The sequence below is a fragment of the Mastigoproctus giganteus genome, chromosome 12 (assembly GCF_048544385.1).
Source record: "Mastigoproctus giganteus isolate SK-2022 chromosome 12, ASM4854438v1, whole genome shotgun sequence".
Lineage (NCBI taxonomy): Eukaryota > Metazoa > Arthropoda > Arachnida > Uropygi > Thelyphonidae > Mastigoproctus > Mastigoproctus giganteus.
In genome coordinates this window covers 2,564,653-2,588,819 of record NC_143586.1, presented here as the reverse complement: position 1 = coordinate 2,588,819, position 24,167 = coordinate 2,564,653, and the positions used below count along the sequence as shown (strand labels likewise).

General features: G+C 39.6%; 1 protein-coding gene across 2 annotated transcripts in view; it reads right to left on the bottom strand.

Annotated features, from left to right (window-relative positions):
* LOC150076632 (acyl carrier protein, mitochondrial-like) overlaps positions 1 to 12,270 on the bottom strand; it is a 62,698-nt gene extending 50,428 nt beyond the window's left edge. For both annotated transcript variants that reach the window (XM_090386069.1, XM_090386070.1), the window contains exons 1-2: positions 12,061 to 12,270; positions 10,835 to 10,948 (exon numbers count right to left, since the gene is read on the bottom strand). In XM_090386069.1, coding sequence (XP_090242195.1) covers positions 10,835 to 10,948; positions 12,061 to 12,255 — 309 coding nt within the window. In that variant the 5' untranslated portion in view covers positions 12,256 to 12,270. The remainder of the gene's footprint in view (positions 1 to 10,834; positions 10,949 to 12,060) is intronic.
* Between the last annotated feature and the right edge of the window lie 11,897 nt (positions 12,271 to 24,167).

Genomic DNA, 24,167 nt, shown 5'->3' with positions numbered 1-24,167 from the left:
AGCAGGAAGTGATCACGGAGTTCTACGGTGGATGCTGATGACAGAGGTAGCAGCAGTAAAAGGCAAAGGTATTGGTTTTAATTTCAGAAAAGGAAATTATGATGCCTTAAGGTAATACATGGCCTCTATAAACTGGGTAGATATCGCGCAGAGAATGAATACATTTGAACTGTGGTATGCTTTGAAAACATTAATCACAGATGCCTTGAATGTGTATATACCATTAAAAAAAAATACTCCATGAGGAGGGTTCCAAGTTGGATGAATAGTGAAGTTGCCACATTACTTGAGCAGAAAAAGGTAGCATGGAAAAGTTACAGAGCAATAAAGAGTACTGAAGCCTATAACAGCTACAAGGTGATCTGTAATAGAGCCACAGTAAAGGTTCGACAGGCAAAGGCAGTTTATGAGAAATCACTAGCAAACAGAGCAAAGAGGGGGATAAGGAATTCTTCACATATATAAATGCCAAGAAGAGCAGGACAAACCAGATCGGACCTTTACGTAAGGGAAAGGGGATATTAATAAATACACCAGCTGCTGTTGCAGATGAACTCAGCAGTTATTTTGCATCGATATTTACCAAATGAAAAACCTTTTGTGGCGATGGAAAATTGTGGGAGCGAAGTTGAAAAATATGTAATTAATGATATTGAAATTTCACAAGATTATTTAATGAAAAAAAACTTTCGAGCCTACAGGCCAGTAAGGCTCCTGGAGTTGACGGAATATACCCTATAATCTTAAGGGAGGTGGCAAGTGAGTGCACTGAACCAATGAGGCTAATTATGCGAGCATCACTAGACTCTGGGGAGATTCCGTTGGATTGGAAAAGTGCCAATGTATCTCCCATACATAAGGGTGGCCCTAAGAGTGAAGTGGGAAATTATCGACCTATCAGTCTGACTTCAGTGGTAGGGAAAATCATGGAGGCAATTATCGAGGGTGGAATTCAGGATCATTTGGATCGAACTGAAATTCTCAAGGATACTCAGCATGGTTTTGTGAAGGGAAAATCATGTTTAATAAATCTGGTTCGCTATTTTGAAAGGGTCACTCACGAGCTGGATTTAGGGAATAATTTCGACATTGTTTATTTAGATTTCAGCAAAGCTTTTGACTCAGTCCCACATGAGCAGTTGCTTTATAAGCAGGAACAGGTTGGAATCACTGGGAAAATCCTTAGATGGATAGCAGGATGGCTTCAGGGCAGGAGGCAGAGGGTTTTGATAAATGACTATTCCTCAGATTTAGTTGATTTAAGATGTGGGGTTCCCCAAGGATCAGTATTAGGACCACTGTTGTTTTTTAATTTTCATAAACGACATCGATGAAGGGATAGCGTGTGATGTCTACATTTGTAGATGATGTTAAAATTGGTAGAGTAGTTAATGATCACTGTCAAGCTGAGCGTCTTCAGAGAGACCTAGATAGACTTCTGTGTCGCCTGATAATTTATATGCATCCCATGCATTTTTCTTCTCTGCCACGAGTGTCATTAGTTCATTTGACAACCATTTAGGCCTAAACCTTGTTCAAGGTTTAGGCCTTAATAGGTATGAAACGTTTAGTAGCTTCACTATTAATTCCTTGAATGCTTCCCACTTAGAATTTGTTGTTGGTAACATCATCAGTTGGTCTCACTGTACAGAATTTAAAAACTGTCTGAGACCACTATAGTCACCTTAACGGAAGCAAAAACCCCTTCCTTTACCCCTGATAGTAATTATATCTTTTAGTAAATCCCACTCGAATGAGTACACTGTGATCACTGCCACCTAATGGTTCCTTTATCTGCAAATTCTTAATACACGAATGATCACTGCTGATAACCAGATCAAGAGAATTACACCCTCTGGTTGCCTCTCGAACATGCTGCTGCAGAAAACAATCACCCAATAAATCCACAAAAGTCTTATTAGTGTGCGAGTGACCAACCATAAGTTCCAGTCTATATCTGGGAAGTTAAAAACCCCATTATAAGACATTCTGATTTATTAGCCCACTCTATTTCTCTGTACAACTGTTCATTGTACTCATTCGAATCATTAGGCCTATAGCACACTCCTACTCTTATTTTGCTTTCGCAGTGCTTACGTCACACCAAACTTCAATCTCCTAGGACACAAAACATGATTATGGGGAAAAGTTTTTAATCCTATATACTACCAACAAGTGTGGGTAGAATTTATTTTGTAAAGATGGAATACATTTGAACACAGGTGGCATGGTACAAAGGTCTTTGCCAATTGGGAAGAGCCTTAAGGGTTCAGAGAAACTGCTAGTAGAAGGTGGACCTAAGGGTAATATAGATATGCTCATGATAGCAGTGTTGTGCCAGTAAACACAAAACCAAACCAAACCAAACCAATCATGATAGCAGAGATTACATGCTGAAAGCCATGTCTGCAAATGTTACTTTAATGTTATTTAATGCATATAACTTGGCTGATGAACTGATCAGTACTTCAATCTTTACACATGAAAACCTTCGTGGAGAACAGAAACTGTATGAGATACACAGACAGTATCACATTATTGAAATTGTAGAAGACTATTAGAAAAATTTGAGAAACTAAAGACAAGTAAGTTGATGGCATATACTTAGAAATTTTGAGGTTGGTGTTGGGTTTTAGGCACATCAGCAACTTTGGCCATATTGCACTGTATATATTATGTTTGTGCAGCAAAGTTGTAGAGTGGTACAAACAGTGCAGCAAATTATACAGCAGCACAATGAATACAACCTTCCATTATGTATAGCTTTCATCGACTATGAAAAAAAACATTTGACTTGGTCAGAAAACAAGCAATAATTAACACTCCAATTAACCAAGGTGCAGCCAGAGCTTACATCAATATTCTCCAATCAATATACAAAAAGGCAACTGCATCAATATGGGTCAACAATGATTAAGTTTGGGTCAACATAGAAAAAGGCATCTGACAAGGTGACAATCTCCACAAAACTATTTTCTGCCTGTTTAGAAGAAATTTTTTGCAAGCTGAATTGGGATAATAAAGGACTCAAGATAAAAGGAGATTACCTGAATCATTTACAGTTTTCAGATATTATTATTCTCTTTGCCAATGAACCAGAAGAATTGAAGCAAAATATTAAAGAACACAGTATGAAAGCAAGAAGTTCAGTTTGAAGATGAAAATAAAGAAAACACAGGTTATGTTCAACAAATTTACCAGACCAAAGAAAAGCACAGCCAAGGACAAGAAATTTCAACAGACAGAAATATCATAATGAAAATTGAAAGGCACATAAAATTGGGATGGCAAGCATTTGGAGAGCTTAAGTCTTCAAGACAAAACTTGCCACTCTGTCTCAAATGAAAAGTTTTTGTTCAATATACCTCCCTGTCCTAAAATATGGTTATGAAATATGGACACTGAATGCCAAATTTTGAACATAACCAAAAGAGACCAAAAAACATGTGCATGGATCTGCCAACAAACCAAGGTCTGCGGCATCAATGAGAGAACAAAGCACTTAAAATGGAAATGGTCAATTCACAAATCAAAAAGAACTCTCAACAGATAGATCAAATGAATTCCACTTGACTCTAAATACCCAACAAGAAGGCCGAGAGTAGAATGGTCTTTTCTCTTGGAAACTCTGGTTTTTCGTACAGCAAACAGAAAAGCGACCGCAGAACACACACACAATTTACAGACAATATACAAGGAGAAACATGGCTTTAGTCACCGATGCTCCTAAAACCTGACACAACCGGTTGTGTCAGGAGGACAGTGACATGGCTGAGTCCAAAACCTGTCAATGATGCAAGGAATTTTTATAGGCTTTTTTCTCCCACACCATGACTCTTATTCAGTCTCGTGCAAGCTACCCTTGCGCGAGAACCTGCCACCTTGTTCAACGATTTCAAGTATGAGGCAGATAAATGAAATTGTGAAATTTGCTGGTGTACATTGGCAACAGAAAGCACCTCCTCAGCATGTTTCTGCAGTTGCTGAAATATATGGGGGGATGGGGGGCTTTGTCCTGCAGTGGATCAATAATGGCTTAAGATAATGATTATGATATTGTTATGTCTGTAAATCGCATGTGTTCTGTGGTCGATTTGCCTGTTTGCTAGATGAAAAACCCCTAGTTACTGGAAGAAAAAATCATGCTACCCTTGCCTGATAAACTAACTCAGCCACATAAAAATTCCTCACATTGTTGACAGGGATTCGAAATGAGATCTTTTCCACCCAGTGTGGGGAGGGTAGTGATTCTACCAACTATCCACAACAGCGTAATTTTGAGGGAAGTGGCAAGAGAATGTACTGCACTGCCCTCAAAATACAAGGACATCTAAATTGAAATGGTATTTTTAATGAAACATAGCATGGTTTTGTAAATGGAAAATATTACTTAATAATCTGTTTAGCTATATTGAAAGACACTCATGAGATGGAAATAGGAAATTCTAATATTATTAATTTAGACTTTAGCAAAGCACTTGACTATGCCCTGCACAAAATATTATGTGCTACAAGTACAGGCCAATCTGATAACAATAACTCCCCACCCTGTAATACTGTAATTGTACAGTCAGATATGAAGTTTTCTGAGCAATGCAGACAGGCTGCCAGGGCAGGTCATGGGGTGTTGTCAATGATATACAGGAATTTTGTTAGCAGGGAAAAGGAGGTGATTGTCCCTCTGTATAAGGCAATGGTCAGGCCACGCCTTGAGTACTGCGTGCAGATCTGGAGGTCCTATTTTAGAAAGGATGCAGATTTGCTCGAGCGTGTACAGAGAAGGGCAACAAGATTGTTGAGGGGAATGAAGGGATCCTTTTACCAAGAGAGGCTTAAGTTCTGCAAATTGCAGTGGCTGGAGACTAGGCACCTGTGCGGTGATCTGTTTGAGGTGTATAAGGCCTTGAATGGGTTGAGCACACTGAATTCTGATGGGATTCTTCCATTTGTTCAGATTACAAACCTAAGGGGGCATAAATTGAAATTGAGGAAGGACTGATGTAGAATAGATGTGCGGAAATTTGTCTTTAGCCAGCGGGTGGTTAATTGCTGGAACAAACTTCCATCTGTCGTGGAAGTTGATAGGTTAAATAAATTTAAGGAGGAACTGGACAAATATTTAGAAGGGATTGTTTTGTAATTTTTTTTTTTTTTTGGCTGATGCTGTATAAGCTCATACGCTTGCTTTCTTGCATCACATTCCTCCACTACTACTACTATTACCCCTTCCAAAAGACTTGCAGCGTCTCTCAAGTCTTTGGTTAATCCACAAGGCTTTCAGCACATAGTTCCTCTTGGGCAAAATTGAGAACACAGACATTTTGAGCTAATTCAGAGAATTTTTTTTTCCCAGCATGGTCTTATATTTATCCAACTAATCACCAGTTCATGTGTACATAATATCATTAATCCCTACATGAATAATAGTGCATTCTTTATCCCCCCATAAAATCTGCAATCTATTGGTAAAGTCATTAATTATTGCTCCAAGACACTCTGGTTCAAGTTCACCCAACCAATATTTAATAAAAGGACTAAAGGACCCAATGTATCCTGAATTTGATAATTTTAAATATAAAAAGACACCTCCTTCATTTTTTAAAAATGTACTGCGTGTAGAAAATACATTAATTACAATTGGGAAATTTAGCACTGAGGAAACAAGTTACTCCCATACTGCCATTCAAAACAATGAAAGAGCACTCGTCCACTACAAATATGAGAATATGGAAATGCACTACAAATTTCTAGCAGGATGCTGAAAGACAAGCTACTATAATCTGTTGTCACTATTTTTGTGGCATCTCATTAGAAATCTGTAGTTGACTTCTATATTCTCATATTTGTGGTGGATGGATGCATACTGTTCTGTATATGAGCATGGGATGTAACTTGTCACCTGTGTACTAAAATTCATGCAGTTTTTCTATATTTTCTACAAGCAGTATTTAGTGGACTATTTTAAATATAAGAACAGCCTTCTTATATTTAAAATAGTCCACTCATCCTTATTATAAAAAATGTTATCTGTTTCACTGACAAGAGAATCTTCCAATAAAACTAAATGCCCTCGAATGAGAACAGTATGCACTTGACTGTTCTGGGGCCCAAATCATGGGTTGCATCACCTGCCATGTTACTCGTTACTGGGCATAACTGGGTCTCTGACAAGCAGCATTTTATAATTTGAGATCAGTAATCCTTACATCAGGAACAAAGAAAATAATCATCAGTTAAGCTATGATTATCAAATAGATCAACCTCTGAACATATCACAGGCTATGCAACCTATGAAATCTACAGGAAGCTATTTTGCTTCCTGTAGGACAGAGGTATCCAAACTTTCTCGGTTCACGGCACCCTTAAGTGTCCCAGTAATTTTTTTTCACAGCAACCCTAGGCCAAAGAAATACCTAACACAGTGGTTTTCGACCTTTTAATATATACACCTATATAATAATTTTATTCTTTATATAGAGGTACTAAATAAAGATCAATTATAGATCACCACAAAATTAAAAAGATATGGTACAATGGATGCCGTACACCTTTTTATAATGAAATAAATATACAAATTAAAAAAAAATAATAACTTTAAGTAACTTAAACCCAAATTACACGGCACCCCAAGAATGTTGTTGCGGCACCCTGGTTGAAAACCACTGCTGTAGGATATACCAGCACAGAAGTTAGTATTAGCAATACACACATGGTGCAAGGAAGCCTATGGCTTATGCAGCACCAGCCAAAAAAATAAAATAATAATAAGAAGAAATTTTTAAAAAATAAATAATTAATAAAATAAAAGGAAATAGACAAACCTATGTATTTCCCTCCTCCCATAGTTACGTAACTCCAGCTGACCTTTGAATTTCTGCAACTGTCAGCCTCTACCACCCATATAGGCAACTTATTCCAGTAATTTATAACTCGCTGAAAAATAAAACTTCCTGCAATCCGGTTAACTTCTCCCCCTCTCCCTTAACTTGAATTAGTAGTAGTAGTGGCATTTGATGCAAGAAAGCAAGTGTATGAGCTTATGCCGCATCAGCCAAAAAAAAAAAAAAAAAAAAAAAAAAATCACACCATTGCCTGTCCACCATTGCCACCAAATGCCTGTCCAGTTCCTCCTTAAATTTATTCAACCTATCAACTTCCACAACGACAGATGGAAGTTTGTTCCACAAATTAACCACCCGCTGGCTAAAGGCAAATTTCCACACAGCTAATCTACATCTGTCTTTTCTTAATTTGAATTTATGCCCCTTAGGTTCGTAATCTGAACAAGTGGAAGGATCCCATCAGAATTCAGCGTGCTCAACCCATTCAAGGCCTTATACACCTCAATCAGATCACTGACAGGTGCCTAGTCTCCAGCCACTACAATTTGCAGAACTTAAGCCTCTCTTGGTAAGAGGATCCCTTCATTCCCCTCACCAATCTTGTTGCCCTTCTCTGTACACGCTCAAGTAAATCTACATCCTTCCTAAAATGAGGCCTCCAGACCTGTACGCAGTACTCAAGGCGTGGCCTGACCATTGCCTAATACAGAGGGATAATCACCTCCTGCTAGCAAAATTCCTATATATCATTGACAAAACCCCATGACCTGCCCTGGCAGCCTGTCTGCATTGCTCAGAAAACTTCATATCTGACTGCACAATTACTCCCAGGTCTTTTTCATTTTCTACCACCTTAAGTGTAGTACACAGTTGGTACGTTTCTCTGAGGTTACTTCTACCCATATGCAGTACTTTGCATTTGTCAAGGTTAAACTTCAGTTGCCACTTCTTAGCCCATCTGCCCAAATTATCTAGATCCTAAATTATCTAGAATTTATGGCCTTTTCTTTGTTCCTGATGTAGGGATTACTGATCTCAAATTATAAAATGCTGCTTGCCATTGAAATGATTCTAGAATCATTTATAACCATGAAAATTTTGTCCTCATTCATTTTACTTATGCCTCTCAGAGCCTTAAATGCCTCACTCAAGTCTCCTCTAAGCTGCCAAGTTTCCAAGCTCTGCAACCCATGTATTCGAAGTCTTTCCTCATATAGACACTCTTTTGTCAATCTCACTGGGTGAGTTACCCATCTTTGGACCCTTTCAAGAAGCTCAATGTCTTTCTTTCAGTGCATTCTGCATACTTGAAAACAGTATTCCAAGTGTGGTCTCCTTATATAATGAAATTATGACGTCCTTATCTCTAATAGCAAATATTCAATAAATCATCAATAGGACACCATGGGCCTTCCTTGCAGCCTGTCTACAATGCTCAGAGAACTTCATGTTGGACCACATTGTAACAGCCAAGTCCCTTTCCTCCACTAGTGGCTTAGTTCAACTCCACAAAGTGTATGTTATTTTAGGGTTACTGTTCCTTATGTGCAATACCTTACACTTTGCTGGATTAAAGCATAGCTGTCATTTTTCTGACCATCCCAGAAGTCTATCTTGGTCACTCTGAAGAAGCTCTGCTTGGCAGTGTTCATTAACTACTTTACCAATCTTTATATCATCTGCAAATTTAGACATCACGCCCTCTATCCCTTCATCGATGTCATTTATGAAAATCAAAAACAATAATGGTCCTAATACTGATCCTTGGGGAACCCCATTTCTTACATCAACCCAATCAGAGGAATAACCATTTATCACAACCCTCTGCCTCCTGCCCTAAAGCCATCCTGCTATCCATCTAAGGATTTTCCCTGTGATTCCAACCTGTTCCAGCTTATAAAGTAACCATGTGGGACTGAGTCCAATGCTTTGCTGAAATCCAAATAAACAATGTCAAAATTATTTCCTAAATCCAGCTCATAAGTGACTCTGTCAAAATAGCTAACCAGATTTGTTACACATGATTTTCCCTTTACAAACCCATGCTGAGTATCCTTCAGAATTTCATTTCTATCTAAATGATCCTGAATTTTACCCTTGATCAGTGCCACCATGATTTTCCCTACTACTGAAGTTAGACTGACTGGTCAGTAATTTCCCACTTCACTTTTAGAACTGCCCTTATTGTATTAGAGATACACTGGCACTTTTCCAATCCAATGGAGCTACTCCTAAGTACTCAATGGTTCAATGCACTCACTTGCAGCCTCCCTTAAGATTATAAGGTAAATGCCATGAACCCCAAGAGCCTTACTGGCCTATAGACTCAAAAGTTTTTTTCATTAAATAATCATGTGAAATTTCAATATCATTAATTACATATCTTTCAACTTTAATTCCATAATTTCTCTTTGGCATAAAGGGTTTTTCTTCTGTAAATAGAGATTTCTTCTGTATAAACATCTGCAACATCAGCTGGGGTATCTAATACTATTCCACGTCCTTTATATAAGGGTCTGATCTGGTTTGTCCTTATCTTCTTTGCATTCATATATGTGAAGAATTCCTCATCCCCACACTCTCTGTCATGGATTTCTCATAATCTGCCTTTGCCATTCTAACCTTCTCTGTGGTACTATTACAGATAACTTTGTAGCTGTCAATGGCTTCAGTACTTTTTATTGCTCTAACTTTTCCATGCCATCATTTTCTGCTGAAGTAACTTCATTATTCTTGTGGAGTATTTTTTTAATGATATATATGCATTCAAGGCATACACATTCATTTTATTTCTTGGCACAAATAAAAATTATCTAGTTGATTTAAAAATTTTGTCCACCGTGTGGAGTTTCCTTCCCATTTCCTCCAATGAATTAGAGGCAAATAAAATCACCCATAATAAGACATTCATGCTTACTTGCCCATTCCGTCTGTATGTAGAGATTCTCATTATAATCTTCACAATCACCTGGCCTGTAGATTACTTCCACTCTCATTATACCTTTGCTTCCAACTATCTCACACCATACAGATTCTATACTAGCATGCGAAACATCTTAATCAGGGAAAGCTTTTGTTGCGCCCAGGCTGCTTTTGATAAGAAGCATGACTCCTACCACCCCTTCCATCAGCCCTATCTTTCCTAAATACATTGTACATACAGTACTGAAACTCATCATCCCCTATATCCAGGAGCACCACATTTCCATAAGCCCTATTATGGCAGCGTTACTTGTCCTAACCAGCAGTTCGAATTCACCCATTTCGCTGGCGACTCTTCTGAAATTACTGTATAAACAATTAAGACTTAGTGTTCTTGTATAGTTAACTACCCTGACACACCCCTTAAAGTTATTTAAGCTCACTTCCCTTGCATTAGCTACCCGGTCATTTGAAACATTTCAAGTAGTAGTGGCATGCGATGCAAGAAAGCAAGTGTATGAGCTTATGCAGCATCAGTCAAAAAAAAAAAAAAAAAAAAATTTACACCATTCCCTCCAAATGCCTGTCCAGTTCTTCCTTAAGTTTATTCAACCTCAACTTCCACAACGACAGATGGAAGTTTGTTCCAGCAATTAACCACCCGCTGGCTAAAGGCAAATTTCCACACATCTATTCTACATCTGTCTTTTCTTAATTTGAATTTATGCCCCCTTAGGTTCGTAATCTCAACAAGTGGAAGGATCCCATCAGAATTCAGCGTTATCAACCCATTCAAGGCCTTATACACCTCAATCAAATCACCGGGCAGGTTCCTAGTCTCCAGCCACTGCAATTTGCAGAACTTAAGCCTCTCTTGGTAAGAGGATCCCTTCATTCCCCTCATGAATCTTGTTGCCCTTCTCTGTACACGCTCAAGTAAATCTACATCCTTCCTAAAATGAGGGCTCCAGACCTGTACACAGTACTCAAGGCGTGGCCTGTATGTACAAATAAATCTAAATTTTCAATATATAAACACAATGCTACTTTAAAAATATATAACCACATACCTTACTTTCTTCAATTTTATCAAAAGATCTACAAACATTCATAACCTTCTGTGTAATACCTTCCAGTGTGAGTTTCTGAGGTTCTGTACAGAAGGAATGTGTCGACTCAGCAATCTAATAATAAATGACATCAAAAAAATACTTACATAATCAGAACTGAAAATTCGATAAAAAATGAAACTAGCAATAAATTACATATTTTCAAACAAACTTATATGCATCTTGGACATGAAGGGGATCATGGATATTATAGGAACACCAGAGAAATATGTGGGGAAAGTCCTGTAGTGCAAGTGCAGTGCAATGTCCTTGGCTGCTGTAAAAGCTCTGAAAACTCTTCAGAGCTTTTACTGCTTTTACAGCAGCAATAGCAGGTAAAATTACCAAGACTGGCTGTAACCATGTAAAAGATTTGGCACAAACAAATACAAAACTCAAAATGTACCTTCTTGTATTATTTTCACATCCAGTTTTGACTTTAGGTTCTCTTGCAATATGTTGTGTTGCCAAGGAATTATGTAGTCATGTTATATATATATATATATATATATATATATATATATATATATATATATTTTTTTTTTTTTTTTTTTTTTCTGGATAACAGAAAAAAAAAAAAAAACTGGACAACTTACTAAGAAATTTCTACTTATTATCTACTACATTGCTTTTCAAACTTTTTTTTGATGATGCACCACTAACAATTTTCTGGGTCCCTGTTACTTTTCTTTCGGGAATAAGGTTCTGTGACATTCACCATCCTAACATAAATTTGATCTGGCATCTAAAGCAGTAATTAACTGCTTTCACCGTCATCTTCCTCAAATCTGAACAACATGACGTTCAATGATTTCATGTGAAATACTTAAAGGTTTTGGAATGGTCGCAATTTATTTAATGGCATACTAACAACACCAAACCAAAGTTGTGTGCTTGCAAATCACAACTTGGGTTTGGAGCGCATTCAAATCAATGCGATTCAGCCTGAATAAAGTACCCCAATACTCAGAGGTCAAATTTCATTTCCAAATACTGTACCATATAAGGTGCATCATCAATCTAATATCATTCTTTTTTTTTTCTTAACTACGCAATCATAAAGTACTTGAATCCATAAAAAAAAAACTATGATATATGTAACTGATTTGTAAAACTCTCCAAATTAGTATACCATGCTGAAGAATTAGTTCAATAAAAAAAAAAAAAATTAAAAAATAGAGACTTACTGCTTTTCGTCCCACATAAGAACTACACTTAAATAAATCTCTTTTAATACTACACAAGTAACATTTGAATATAAGGTTATTTCCTGGGACGAACCGTGGCGCATAACAATTAAATGTTGGCCTCAAAGAATTTATTACATTCGTTTTACTTCGGAATAATGATTGCCCGACTACGCGTATAAACATTCCGGCCATGGTCACAAAACAAGGCGTGAGAGAAAGTGGTGCCACCTGTCTTGATATCGGCAAAATCTTTGTGTGAAATAAGCCAATAACTATTTTATACAGTATTTATTCATTTTATTTTATTTATTTATTTTTTATTTTGGAGTAGTGTGGCTAAAGTAATTGTGATAAAAAAAAATTAAAATGACCTTTCAAACCATAAAGTAACCACTACAGAACAGTGCATCTGTACTAACGTTTCAAGAAAGACATTTGACATACCAAGACTGAAACACAACAAAAGCAAGAATCAGAACGCGCCAGTATGCCATTCCAGTAAGACACACACACACACACACACACACACACACACATCGATAATGTCATGTACATATTTGATTAGTATAATTGAGATATTTTATTAAGGAAAGTTTTCGCTTCAAAAATTAACTTCACCGATAGTAATAACTATTATTATCAATGGAAGCCCTGAAAGACTTAACCTAGCATAACAGAGGCAACGACCCAAGTGTGAACCAACATAAGCAGGGTCAAAGTGGGTGTACACACCACACAGAGAAATGCCGCCTTCTGTATCAGCAGGCAATACTTGGTGGTAGATGACTCTTATCAAACGATAATACCACCACCTTAATCATTGGGGACTTCAAATGATGAAATCCACGTTTAGTGTCATGCAAACTTGGATCTTGCAAACTCTGACAACCCCCCCCCAAAAAAAAATACATCGGTCATACAGTATGACTTTTGAGTTCATAAGGGGCATCGTGGCAAGATCCAGTCTTCTTTACATTCCTTACTCTTGTCTTGTATTGCATTTTACACTTTCTCATACCACTGGTGCTTCTCCTTCTGCTTGGAAATTTGTTCGCATCCAACCAGTTCCTGAAAAGGGACAAATCCCTCCCTTCAGATTTTCTTTCCATTGCATTACCTCAAGTCTTTACATAGTAAAGGAGAAATCTCTTATAGAGAAATGGAGAAAATGGTAATAATCCTAGATTAACGTATCAACTGTGTGATACTATGCTGAGGAAAGTGGAAATTGAAAAAGAACTGCGATAATTGTACAGTGAGATATGAAGTTCTGCGAGCAGTGAAAACAGGCTGCCAGGATTATGTACAGTGAGATATGAAGTTCTGTGATCAGTGAAAACAGGCTGCCAGGATTACTCATGGAATTTTTTCAATGATATACAGAAACTTTTCTTTGCTAGCAGGGACAAGGGGCTGATTGAATACTTAAGCCTCTTACCTAGAAAGGCTTAAGTCTGCACATTTCAGTGTCTGAAGACTAGGCGCCTGCGAGGTGATTGCTGACTGAGGTATGTAAGGCCTTGAATGAATAGTTTGAACATCCCATGAGCATTGAGCAGGCTCAATGCTCATGGGATTCTTCCTCTTGCTAGGATTGCCCACCTAAGGGGCACAAATTTGGATTAGGAAGGACAGATGTAGAATAGATGTGTGGAAGTTTGTCTTTAGCCAGCGAGTGTTTAGCATTAGCATTAGCATTATTAGCATTAGCATTAGTAGAGGCATACGATGCAAGAAAGCAAGCTTATTCAGCATCAGCCAAAAAAAAAAAAAAAAAAACACACACCATTCCCATTTCACCCCTCCGTTCGTTCGAAATACCTGTCCAGTTGAGCTTTAAATTTGTTTAGGCTATCAACTACAACAAGTGTTGGAAGTCGGTTCCACCAACCAACCACCAGCTGGCTAAAGGCAAATTTCCGCACATCTATCCGAAATCCGTCCTTCCTCAATCTGAATTTATGCCCTCTGAGGTGATTATTCTGAGCAAGATGAAGAATCCCATTGGCATTGAGCATGCTCAAACCATTCAAAGCCTTATACACCTCTATCAGATCACCTCGCCGGTGCCTACTCTCCAGACTCTGTAATTTGCAATACTTAAGCCTTTCTTCGTAAGAGCAACCCTTTGTTCCATTCACTAATCTTGTTGCCCTTCTCTGTACCCGTTCCAGCAGCTCTACATCCTTCTTGAAATGAGGCCTCCAGACCTGTATACAGTACTTAAGATGTGGCCTAACCATTGCCTTATACAAGGGAATAATCACCTCCTTATCCCTGCTAGAAAAATTCCTGTATATCATTGACAAGACACCATGAGCTACTCTTGCAGTTCGTCTGCACTGCTCAGAGAACTTCATATCTGCCTGCACAATTACCCCCAGGTCCTTCTCATTCTCCACAACTGTCAGTGTAGTACCGCAGAGTTGATACGTTGCTCTGGGGTTACTGTTTCCCATATGTAGTACTTTACATTTGTCAATGTTAAACTTCATTTTCCACCTCTCAGCCCATCTGTTCAACCTTTCCAGATCCTGTTGCAGCAGCATAGCGTCAGTAGTGTCCTTAACAACCCTGCCAACCTTTGTATCATCTGCAAACTTGGACATTAAACTTGATATCCCATCATCAATATCATTCATAAACACCGAAAACAACAACGGACCCAACACTGAACCCTGAGGAACTCCACTAATGACATTAGTCCATGTTGAGCAATGTCCATTGATTACCACTCTCTGTCTTCTGCCACTCAACCATCCCCTTATCCATAGCAGCAATTTGCCTCCAATGCCACACTGCTCCAATTTGTGCAGCAGTCTTCCATGTGCAACAGTATCAAAAGCCTTTCTAAGATCCAAATATATAAATCAAAGTTATTCTCTGCAACCAGTTCTTTTGTGACTACATCATAGTATCCAATCAAATTGGTCAGGCAAGACCTGCCCTTAACAAAACCATGCTGCGTCTGAGCTATAACTGAATTCTTGTCTAGATGATCCTGCAGTGCTTCTTTAACCAGTGCCTCCATTAATTTACCTGGAACAGAAGTTAACCTCACAGGTCTATAATTACTTGTGTCAGCCTTTGATCCTCCTTTGTGAATTGGGGTCACATTTGCACATTTCCAGTCTATGGGTACCTCCCGTGAGTCCAAGGAAGCTCTCATAATTATGGCTAAGGGTTTGCTTATTTCCTTTGCTGCCTCCTTTAATATAACTGGATAGATCCCATCCACCCCGGGTGCCTTTTTTATGTTTATCCTCAACAATCTCTCCTCCACTTTCCTCTCAGTTATTACAAAATCATCCAGCTCACTGCCAATGTTTACTTTACCTACATCATTCTCCTTCCTCAATAACTCCTCATGCGTCAATGTAGATGCAAAATACTCGTTTAGATTGTTAGCCACCTGAGCAGGATCCTCAACTGTTGAACCATCAATATCCAGTGGACCAATCTGATTCATCCCTTTCCTTCTTGAGTTTAAATATGTAAAGAACTCTTTTCTGTTTTTCTTTGCATCCTTTGCCAAGGATTTTTCGTAGTCTGCCTTTGCCTGCCTAATCTCCTTTGTGACTTGGTTACAGACCAACTTATATCTATCATAGGCTTCCATGTCACCCATTAATTTGTATGTATCCCATGCATTTTTCTTCTCTGCCACATGTCTCATTAGTTCATCTGACAACCATTTAGGTCTAAACCTTGAACAATATTTCTTAGTTGGTAAGTAAAGCCTGGTAGCCTCCAAGATTAGTTCCTTGAATGATTCCCATTTTGAGTTTGCTGTTGGTAACATCATCGGTTGGTCCCACTGTATAGAATTTAAATACTGTCTCAGACCATCATAGTCGCCTTTACGAAAACAAAAACCCTTCCCTTTACCTCTGATGGTAGTTACCTCCTTGAGTAAATCCCACTTCAACACATTGTGATCGCTGCCACCTAGTGGTTCATTTATCTGCAGATTCTTAATGCATGAAGAATCACTACTGATAATCAGATCAAGAGTATTGCTCCCTCTTGTTGCCTCACGAACATGCTGATGTAGAAAACAATCATCCAATAAATCCACAAAAGCCTTGCTAGTGTGCGAGTGACCAACCCACAAATTCCAGTCAATATCTGGGAAATTAAAATCCCCCATTATAAGACTCTCTGATTTACTGGCCCACTCTATTTCCCTGTACAGTTTCTTATTATACTCATCAGAGTCATTAGGCCTATAGCACACTCCTACTCTCAATTTTGATTTCCCTATGCTTATGTCACACCAAACTGACTCGACACTGCCCTGTCCATCGATGTCGACTGGCTTCACTTCCTTGGACTTTATGTGTTTCTTAACTAATAGCATAACCCCTCCTCCCCTCCTGTCCTGTCTATTCTTTCTATACACATTGTATTCCCCAAATTCCAGTTCCGCATTACTTATATCTGTGTGACACCACATCTCTGATATCCCAACAATATCTGCCTTTGATGTTTTGAGCAATACCTCAAATTCATCAAATTTATTTACCAAACTCCTAGCGTTGGTGTACACGCAGGTATACATGCACCTGTTTCTATTCTTAGCCACCCTAACACAACCCATGTGTTTACTTGTACCGCAATGACTCCCAGCAGTCTCTGAAATATCCTGCATCTTGTTTTTCAGGCTTCTGCTCATTTCAATAGAAGCAGTGCAAGAATCACTTCCACCTCTGCCAGTGGCTACTGTTAATCTATTAGTCCTTGTATCCCCCCCAACTTGCAGTTTTCCGACCCACCTAACACTGCCTCGACAGCATCAGCAAAAATTCTTGCACCCTTTCTATTTAAGTGTATCCCATCCCTGTAGAAGCAATCTCTCCTGTTAACAAGTACAGTCCAGGCTGAAAAAAATTCTACCCCTTGAGCCTTGCACAATTCCTCCAGGGCCGAATTGATCGACAAGGCTCTCATCATATACTCCCTCCTATCGTGTTTGGGCAGAATTGCAGACACTTTCAAATTCAACCCTAATTCACGGCTTTTTTTCAACAGTGACCTGTACTTGCTAAGTAATTCCGCTGGTCTCCTACTCTTAACATCATTAGTGCCAACGTGTACACCTATATCACCTTTTGTGCCCTTAAAAGATGATATCTGCTCTACAACGTCATCAACCTTTGCCCCTGGCAGACATACCCTGGTCCTATTCCACCTATCCTTTTTACAAAGCATGTTCCCCGTTTCCCTGACAATAGAGTCACCAACATCTACTAGTTCCTGTGGGACCAGCGCATTCTGCCTAGGGGGCTGCCTCTGTGTTGCCTGATGACCAAGTGCAAGCTCTGGCGTTGATGTGGGCAGCTGAGAGCTTGATGGGCCCCTCAATTTATTTCCTTCGAGGGCATCCACCCTGTCCTTCAAGCTCTCATAAAGGCCCATAACAACGCTGAGTTGTCGCCTGATTTCCTTGCACTCCTTACATCTTGCACACACAAAGACATCCCCCTTGGCAGTATCATGTCCCGTACCCGACTGCTCCGCAAACATCAAGCAAACAGTGCATTTTAAAAGACTGTGATTCAGAGGGCAACTGCCCCCCTCAGTTCTCCCCTGAACCACAGCACTCCCTTTAGCTTGAGCCTTTTGCTTTGCTGCTCTGATCAGAGTCATGATTCCGATTTAATTCAATTAAATTTCAAAACAAAAATTAAATCCTTATGTTATATCCCAAAACAGTTATGTTATATTTTTTTTTCGGTATGTAGTGTTTTCTACGAGTTCCCTTTATACAACTTCCGGATCACGCGTACGACTATAGTTATGTATTAATTATTTGTTACGATTAAGTCGTTATATATACAGGGTGTTTCAATTAAACGTTTCAGAACTTCTAAGAGGGGTAGGGTACATCCTGACAACTCGAAAACATATAGCAATGTGGGGTCGGAAATGCTTTCCTGAAGCGGTGTTGTACACAGAAGCACCATAAAGAAAAGAGACCGTAAGTGAGAAATCGTTTTAATAATACATGAAAAGAAGCAAAAGGTACATGGATTAAAGTAAGTGTTCGAAGTTTCTTCCACGGGCTACAATGCACGCCTCACATCTCCAACGCATCGACATCCGAACATTCTGGAATACTCCAGGCGAATTTCGAATTTCTTGAACAAGAACGCCAAATTAGTAGGATGGATGATTACACGAACGCAGAGTTAGCCGATATGCATTTGGCGTACGGGGCTGCAAATTGTAGTGGGCCAGCCGCACAGCGTTTGTACGCGGAACGATATCCGACGAGGCGTATTCCCAGTCATAATTTCTTTGCAAGACTGGACCAGAGGTTAACTGAGAGAGGTTCATTTGAAAGAGCTGACAGGGACAGGGTAAGAACAGCACGGACTCCAGCCATCGAACAGAATGTGCTGCAGCATGTACAGGGGAATCCAAGAACGAGTACACGAAGTCTAGCAAACGCAGTAGGGGTTTCCCATTGCAGCGTCTGGAGGATTCTCCGAGAACAAGACATGCATCCGTTTCACGTGCAGCGTGTCCAGACACAGCAACTGGAGGATTATGCACCTCGTATTGCTTTCGCACAGTGGTACCTTGGAAAATGTGCTATAAATCCCCTTTTTCCTGCTGAAGTGTTGTTTTCCGATGAGGCATCCTTCACAAGGGAAGGAATTTTCAACAACGCATAACGACCATATCTGGGCGGTCGAGAACCCGCATGCAATACGACGTCGTGCAGCACAGATTCGATTTTCGGTCAGTGTATGGGCCGGTATTATGGGAGATCACCTCATCGGACCTTACCTGTTACCGTGTCGTCTAACCGGACCTATCTACTTGATCTTTCTGCAGCAAGTATTGCCACAACTTTTGAGAGATGAACAGATTTCTGCATCGACGCAACACACAATCTGGTTCCAACACGATGGAGCCCCTGCCCATTATAGCGGAGATGTTCGTAACTACCTGGATGTCACATTTGGTCAACAGTGGATCGGACGTGGTGGTCCCGTGCGTTGGCCTGCTCGGTCACCCGACCTATCATGTCTTGATTTTTATTTCTGGGGTCATATGAAATCGCTAGTTTATGACACCCCTGTTGACAATGCTGAGGAGCTGGTTGCAAGAATCGCAGTAGCTGCCGAAGAAATTCGCCTGGAGTATTCCAGAATGTTCGGATGTCCATGCGTCGGAGATGTGAGGCGTGCATTGTAGCCCGTGGAAGAAACTTCGAACACTTACTTTAATCCATGTACCTTTTGCTTCTTTTCATGTATTATTAAAACGATTTCTCACTTACGGTCTCTTTTCTTTATGGTGCTTCTGTGTACAACACCGCTTCAGAAAAGCATTTCCGACCCCACATTGCTATATGATTTCGTGTTGTCAGGATGTACCCTACCCCTCTTAGAAGTTCTGAAACGTTTAACTGAAACACCCTGTATATAGAGTTAAAAATACAATTTAATTGACAATAAAGTTTATCAAGATTAATAGATTTACTGATTAATTGACAATATTATATTATGCACTATACTACACTAAGGTTATGCTATCGTGTAAAAATGGCGGGAATTCTCGAACGGTACTTCTACGGACTCGTAAGTATTGATTAGCTTCGAAATCTCGCTATCTCAATTTAGAATAAACTAAGGATCCTGACTAGGTCTATAATCTACTTATAGAAGATAATTTGATATAACAATTGGTTAGCAAATCGACTAAATTTGGTTAAAAAAAAAAGACCTCTCGTTCAATTTGTAACACGTGGATTTGATACCGTTACCGATACAAAGTAATATCTACGAAATCTCTGTCTAAGTTAAACTTTAAACTAAGTATCGTAACTAGGAATATAAAGCTACTCTAGAAAATAAGTTAATATGACAATTTAAGCTAATAAATCAGAAAATAAATCAGGAAAAACTTCTCTGTTCCAGAGCTTCAAGGAGCTTCGTCCTTTCGTCGTTTAATTGCTGGAACAAGCTTCCATCTGTCGTTATGGAAGTTGACAGCTAAAATATATTCAAGGCAGAACGAGACAAACCATTTGGAGTGAATGGGAAGGGTGTGTGTTGCTCAACAAGTACAGGTCAATGTTGAAAAAAAGTCGCGAGTTAGGATTGAATGTGAAAGTGTCTGCAATTCTGCTCAGACACGATAGGAGGGAGTATATGATGAGAGCTTTGTCGATTAATTCGGCCATGGGCAAGGCTCTAGTGGTAGAATTTTGTTCAGCCTGGTCTGTGCTTGTTGACAGGATGGGGTACACTTAACATTAGTATTAATAGAGGCATACGGTGCAAGAAAGCAAGCTTATGCAGAATCAGCAAAAAAAAAAAAAAACCAAAAAACAAATGCCTGTCCAGCTCAGTCTTAAATTTATTTAGGCTATAAACTTCTACAACAAAAGATGGAAGTCTGTTCCACCAATCAACTACCCGCTGGCTAAAGGCAAATTTCCACACACCTATTCTACAACTATCTTTCCTCGATTTGAAACTGTGTCCCCTCAGGTTCTTCGTCTGAGCAAGAGGAAGAATCCCAACAGCATACAGCTTGCTCAAGCCGATCAAGGCCTTATACACCTCAATCAGATCACCTCGCAGCCTCGTAGGTGCCTACTCTCCAGGCGCTGCAATTTGCAGAACTTAAGCCTCCTTTCTTGGTGAGAGCACCCCTTTGTTCGCCTCACCAATCTTGTTGCTCTTCTTTGTACTCGTTCTAGCAACTCTACATCCTTCCAAAAATGAGGCCTCCAGACCTGTACACAGTACTCTAGGTGTGGCATGACCATTGCCTTGATAATGGGATAATCACTTCCCTGTCCATGCTAAAAAAATTACTATATATCATTAACAAGACTCCATCACAGAGCAAGTCCGAAACGCTGCGGCACCTAGAGCAGCATACTGGTTGCGTGGCCAACCGCCTCCCCCAGCTGCCAGCTAAGGACCAAAGAAGAAGAAGAAGAACAAGACTCCATGACCTGCCCTGGCAGCCCATCTGCACTGCTCAGCGAACTTCATATTCGACTGCACAATTACCCCTAGGTCTTTTTCACTTTCCACTTCCTTGAGAGTAGTACCACACAGTTGGTACGTTTCTCTTCGGTTATTGCTACCGATGTGCAGTACTTTGCATTTGTCAACGTTAAACTTCAGCTGCCACTTCTCAGCCCATTTTCCCAACTTATCTAGATCCAGTTGGAGTTGCATACTGTCTTTACCGTCATTAGCAACCTTGCCAACCTTTGTATCATCTGCAAACTTGGACATTAAACCTGATATACCTTCATCAATATCATTGATAAATATACAAAACAACAATGGCCCCAACACCGAACCCTGGGGAACTCTGCTAATAATGAAGATCAGTGTCCATTGATTAACACTCTCTGTTGTCTCCCACCCAACCATCCCTTTATCCATTGTAGAAAATCACAAATTGGAGAGATATGGCATACTTAATGCCATATCTCTCCAATCTGTACAGCAGTCTTCCATGTACAACAGTATCAAAAGCTTTCCTAAAATCCAAGTATATGATATCAAAATTATTTTTGGCATTCAGTTCATGACCAAACATAGTATCCAATCAAATTGGTCAGACAAGACCTCCCTTTAACAAACCCATGTTGTGTCTTAACTGTTACTGCAGTCTTGTCTATATGATCCTGCAATGCTTCTTTAACGAGTGATTCCATTATTTTCCCGGAAACTTAAATAGAAAGGGTGCAAGAATATTTGCTGATGCTATCGAGGCAGTGTTAGGTGGGTCAGAAAACTGATAGCTTGGGAGAATACACAGACTAAAAGATTAACTGTGGCCGCAGGCATAGGCAAAAGTGATTCTTGCACTACTTCTATTACAACGAGCAGCAGCCTGGAAAGCAAGGCAATGGAGATTTCCAGGACTGCTGGGAGTCGTAGTGGAACAAGTAAATACATGGGCTGTATTAGATTAACTAAGAGTAGAAATAGGTGCATGTATACTTGTACATGTTTCTATATTTTTGCGAAACTCGTGCTCCTATAGTCATGGCAGATATTAGCAAAAAAAGGAGCATTATCTCGAAAACGGTTCAATTGCGACCTGATGTTCACTGGGACTTTTTTTTTGCTTGTTTTAGTTTATACGTTTCACTGGTCTGCGCGTGCAGCACAGTGGTATCGTCACCGTCCTCCCCATACCGGGTGGAAAAGGCCCGGGTTTGAATCCCGTCGTTGACGCGAGGAACTTTAATGGGCTTTTTTCACTCTGTGACTGAGTTAATAGGTCTCAGGCATAGATAGCAAGATTTTTTCCCAGAATCTGGGGTTTTTCGTCCAGCAAACAGACAAATCGACCAAAGAACACAAGCAGTTAACAGACATAAGACAGGGCATGTCAGATGAATTTAATTATTCGGGTGGCCTAAATATAATAGTTTTTTTTGTACTTTTCACCTTTGAATTATTGACCACCATTTTTGAAACACTCTGTATAGCAATTTTGCTAGCAGGGATAAGGAGGTGGTTATCCCGTATACAAGGCAATGGTCAGGCCACACCTAGAGTAGTGTATACAGGTCTGGAGGCCTCATTTTAGGAAGGATGTAGAGTTTCTAGAACGAGTATAAAGAAGGCAAGATTGGTTAGGGGAACAATGGGGTGCTCTTACCAAGAAAGGCTTAAGTTCTGCAAATTGCAGCGCCTGGAGAGTAGGCACCGGCGAAGTGATTTTATTAAGGTGTATAAGGCCTTGAATGGCTTGAGCAAGCTGTATGCCGATGGGATTCTTCCTCTTGCTCAGATTAAGAACCTGAAGGGGCACAGATTTAAATTGAGGAAAGACATTTGTAGAATAGATGTGTGGAAATTTGCCTTTAGCCAGCGGGTAGTTGATTGGTGGAACAGACTTCCATCTTTTGTTGTGGAAGTTGACAGCCTAAATAAATTTAAGGTCGAGCTGGGCAGGCATTTGGAACGAATGGAGGGGTGAAATGGGAGGTTTTTTTTGGCTGATGCTACATAAGCTTGCTTTCTTGCATCATATGCCTCTACTTACGCTAATGAGGGTGCACTTACCAATAAAGGTTTCGTTTTTGCAAATTGCATCGTCTAGTTCCTAAGTACCAGCAGTACGGCCTTGAATGGATTGAGTAATCTAAATGTTAATGCCATTCTCCCTCTTCTCTTGCTGGGACTACACTGTTTTTCCACTGTTGTTGTGGAAGTTGAAAGCTTAAATCAATTCAAGACTGAACTAGACAAACATTTGGAGTGACCGGATGGGTGAAATGGGAAGGTTTTTTTGTTAGCTGACGCTCTATAAGCTTGCTTTCTTGCGTCATATGCCTAAACTTAAACTAATATACACATGAAGGGATATAAATTCAAATAGAGGAAGTTTAGTTGTAGGATATGTGTGTGGAAATTTGGATTCAACCAGTAGTTGATTTTCGAATCAAACTTTCATCTGTTGTTATGAAAGTGTGGTTTGCACAAATTCAAAGAACTAAACAAATTTTTAAAGGATATGAATGGGAGAAGTGTGTAGGGATTTTTTTTTTCTTTGCTGATGCTTTATCAGCTTGCTTTCTTGCATCATTTGCTACTATTAACATTAAGACTAATGCCAATACATTAACCAGCTCCTAAACGATCTTGAAACCTTCCATCAGTTCAATGATCACCAGTATGGATTCTGTCAGTGTCCAATGGTGATGTAGTGGTTTGTTACTTATCTCCGGACAAATTCAAATGGAAAAGTTTGGTGGTCAGCAATTGCTCTTTGTTAGTTCTGCTAACAAAGTTTCCGTCTAATACACTGATCAGCCAAAATATTATGACCACGTACCTAATATCATCGTAGTTGCTGTTCCAACACAAACCACATGCTTGATGGGATTGATGTCTGGAAAATTTGGAGGCCAAGACAATACCTGGAAGTCTTCATGTTCCGCAAACCAGTCTCGAACAATCCGGGCGGTGTGGCATGGCGCATTATCTTGCTGAAAGACGGCACCACCAAGGGCGGGGGGGAGTCCGTTGCCACGAAAGGGTGTACCTGGTCAGCAATGATGTTTAGGTATCTATCTATCTATCTATCTGCGTATGTTTTTCAGTGGC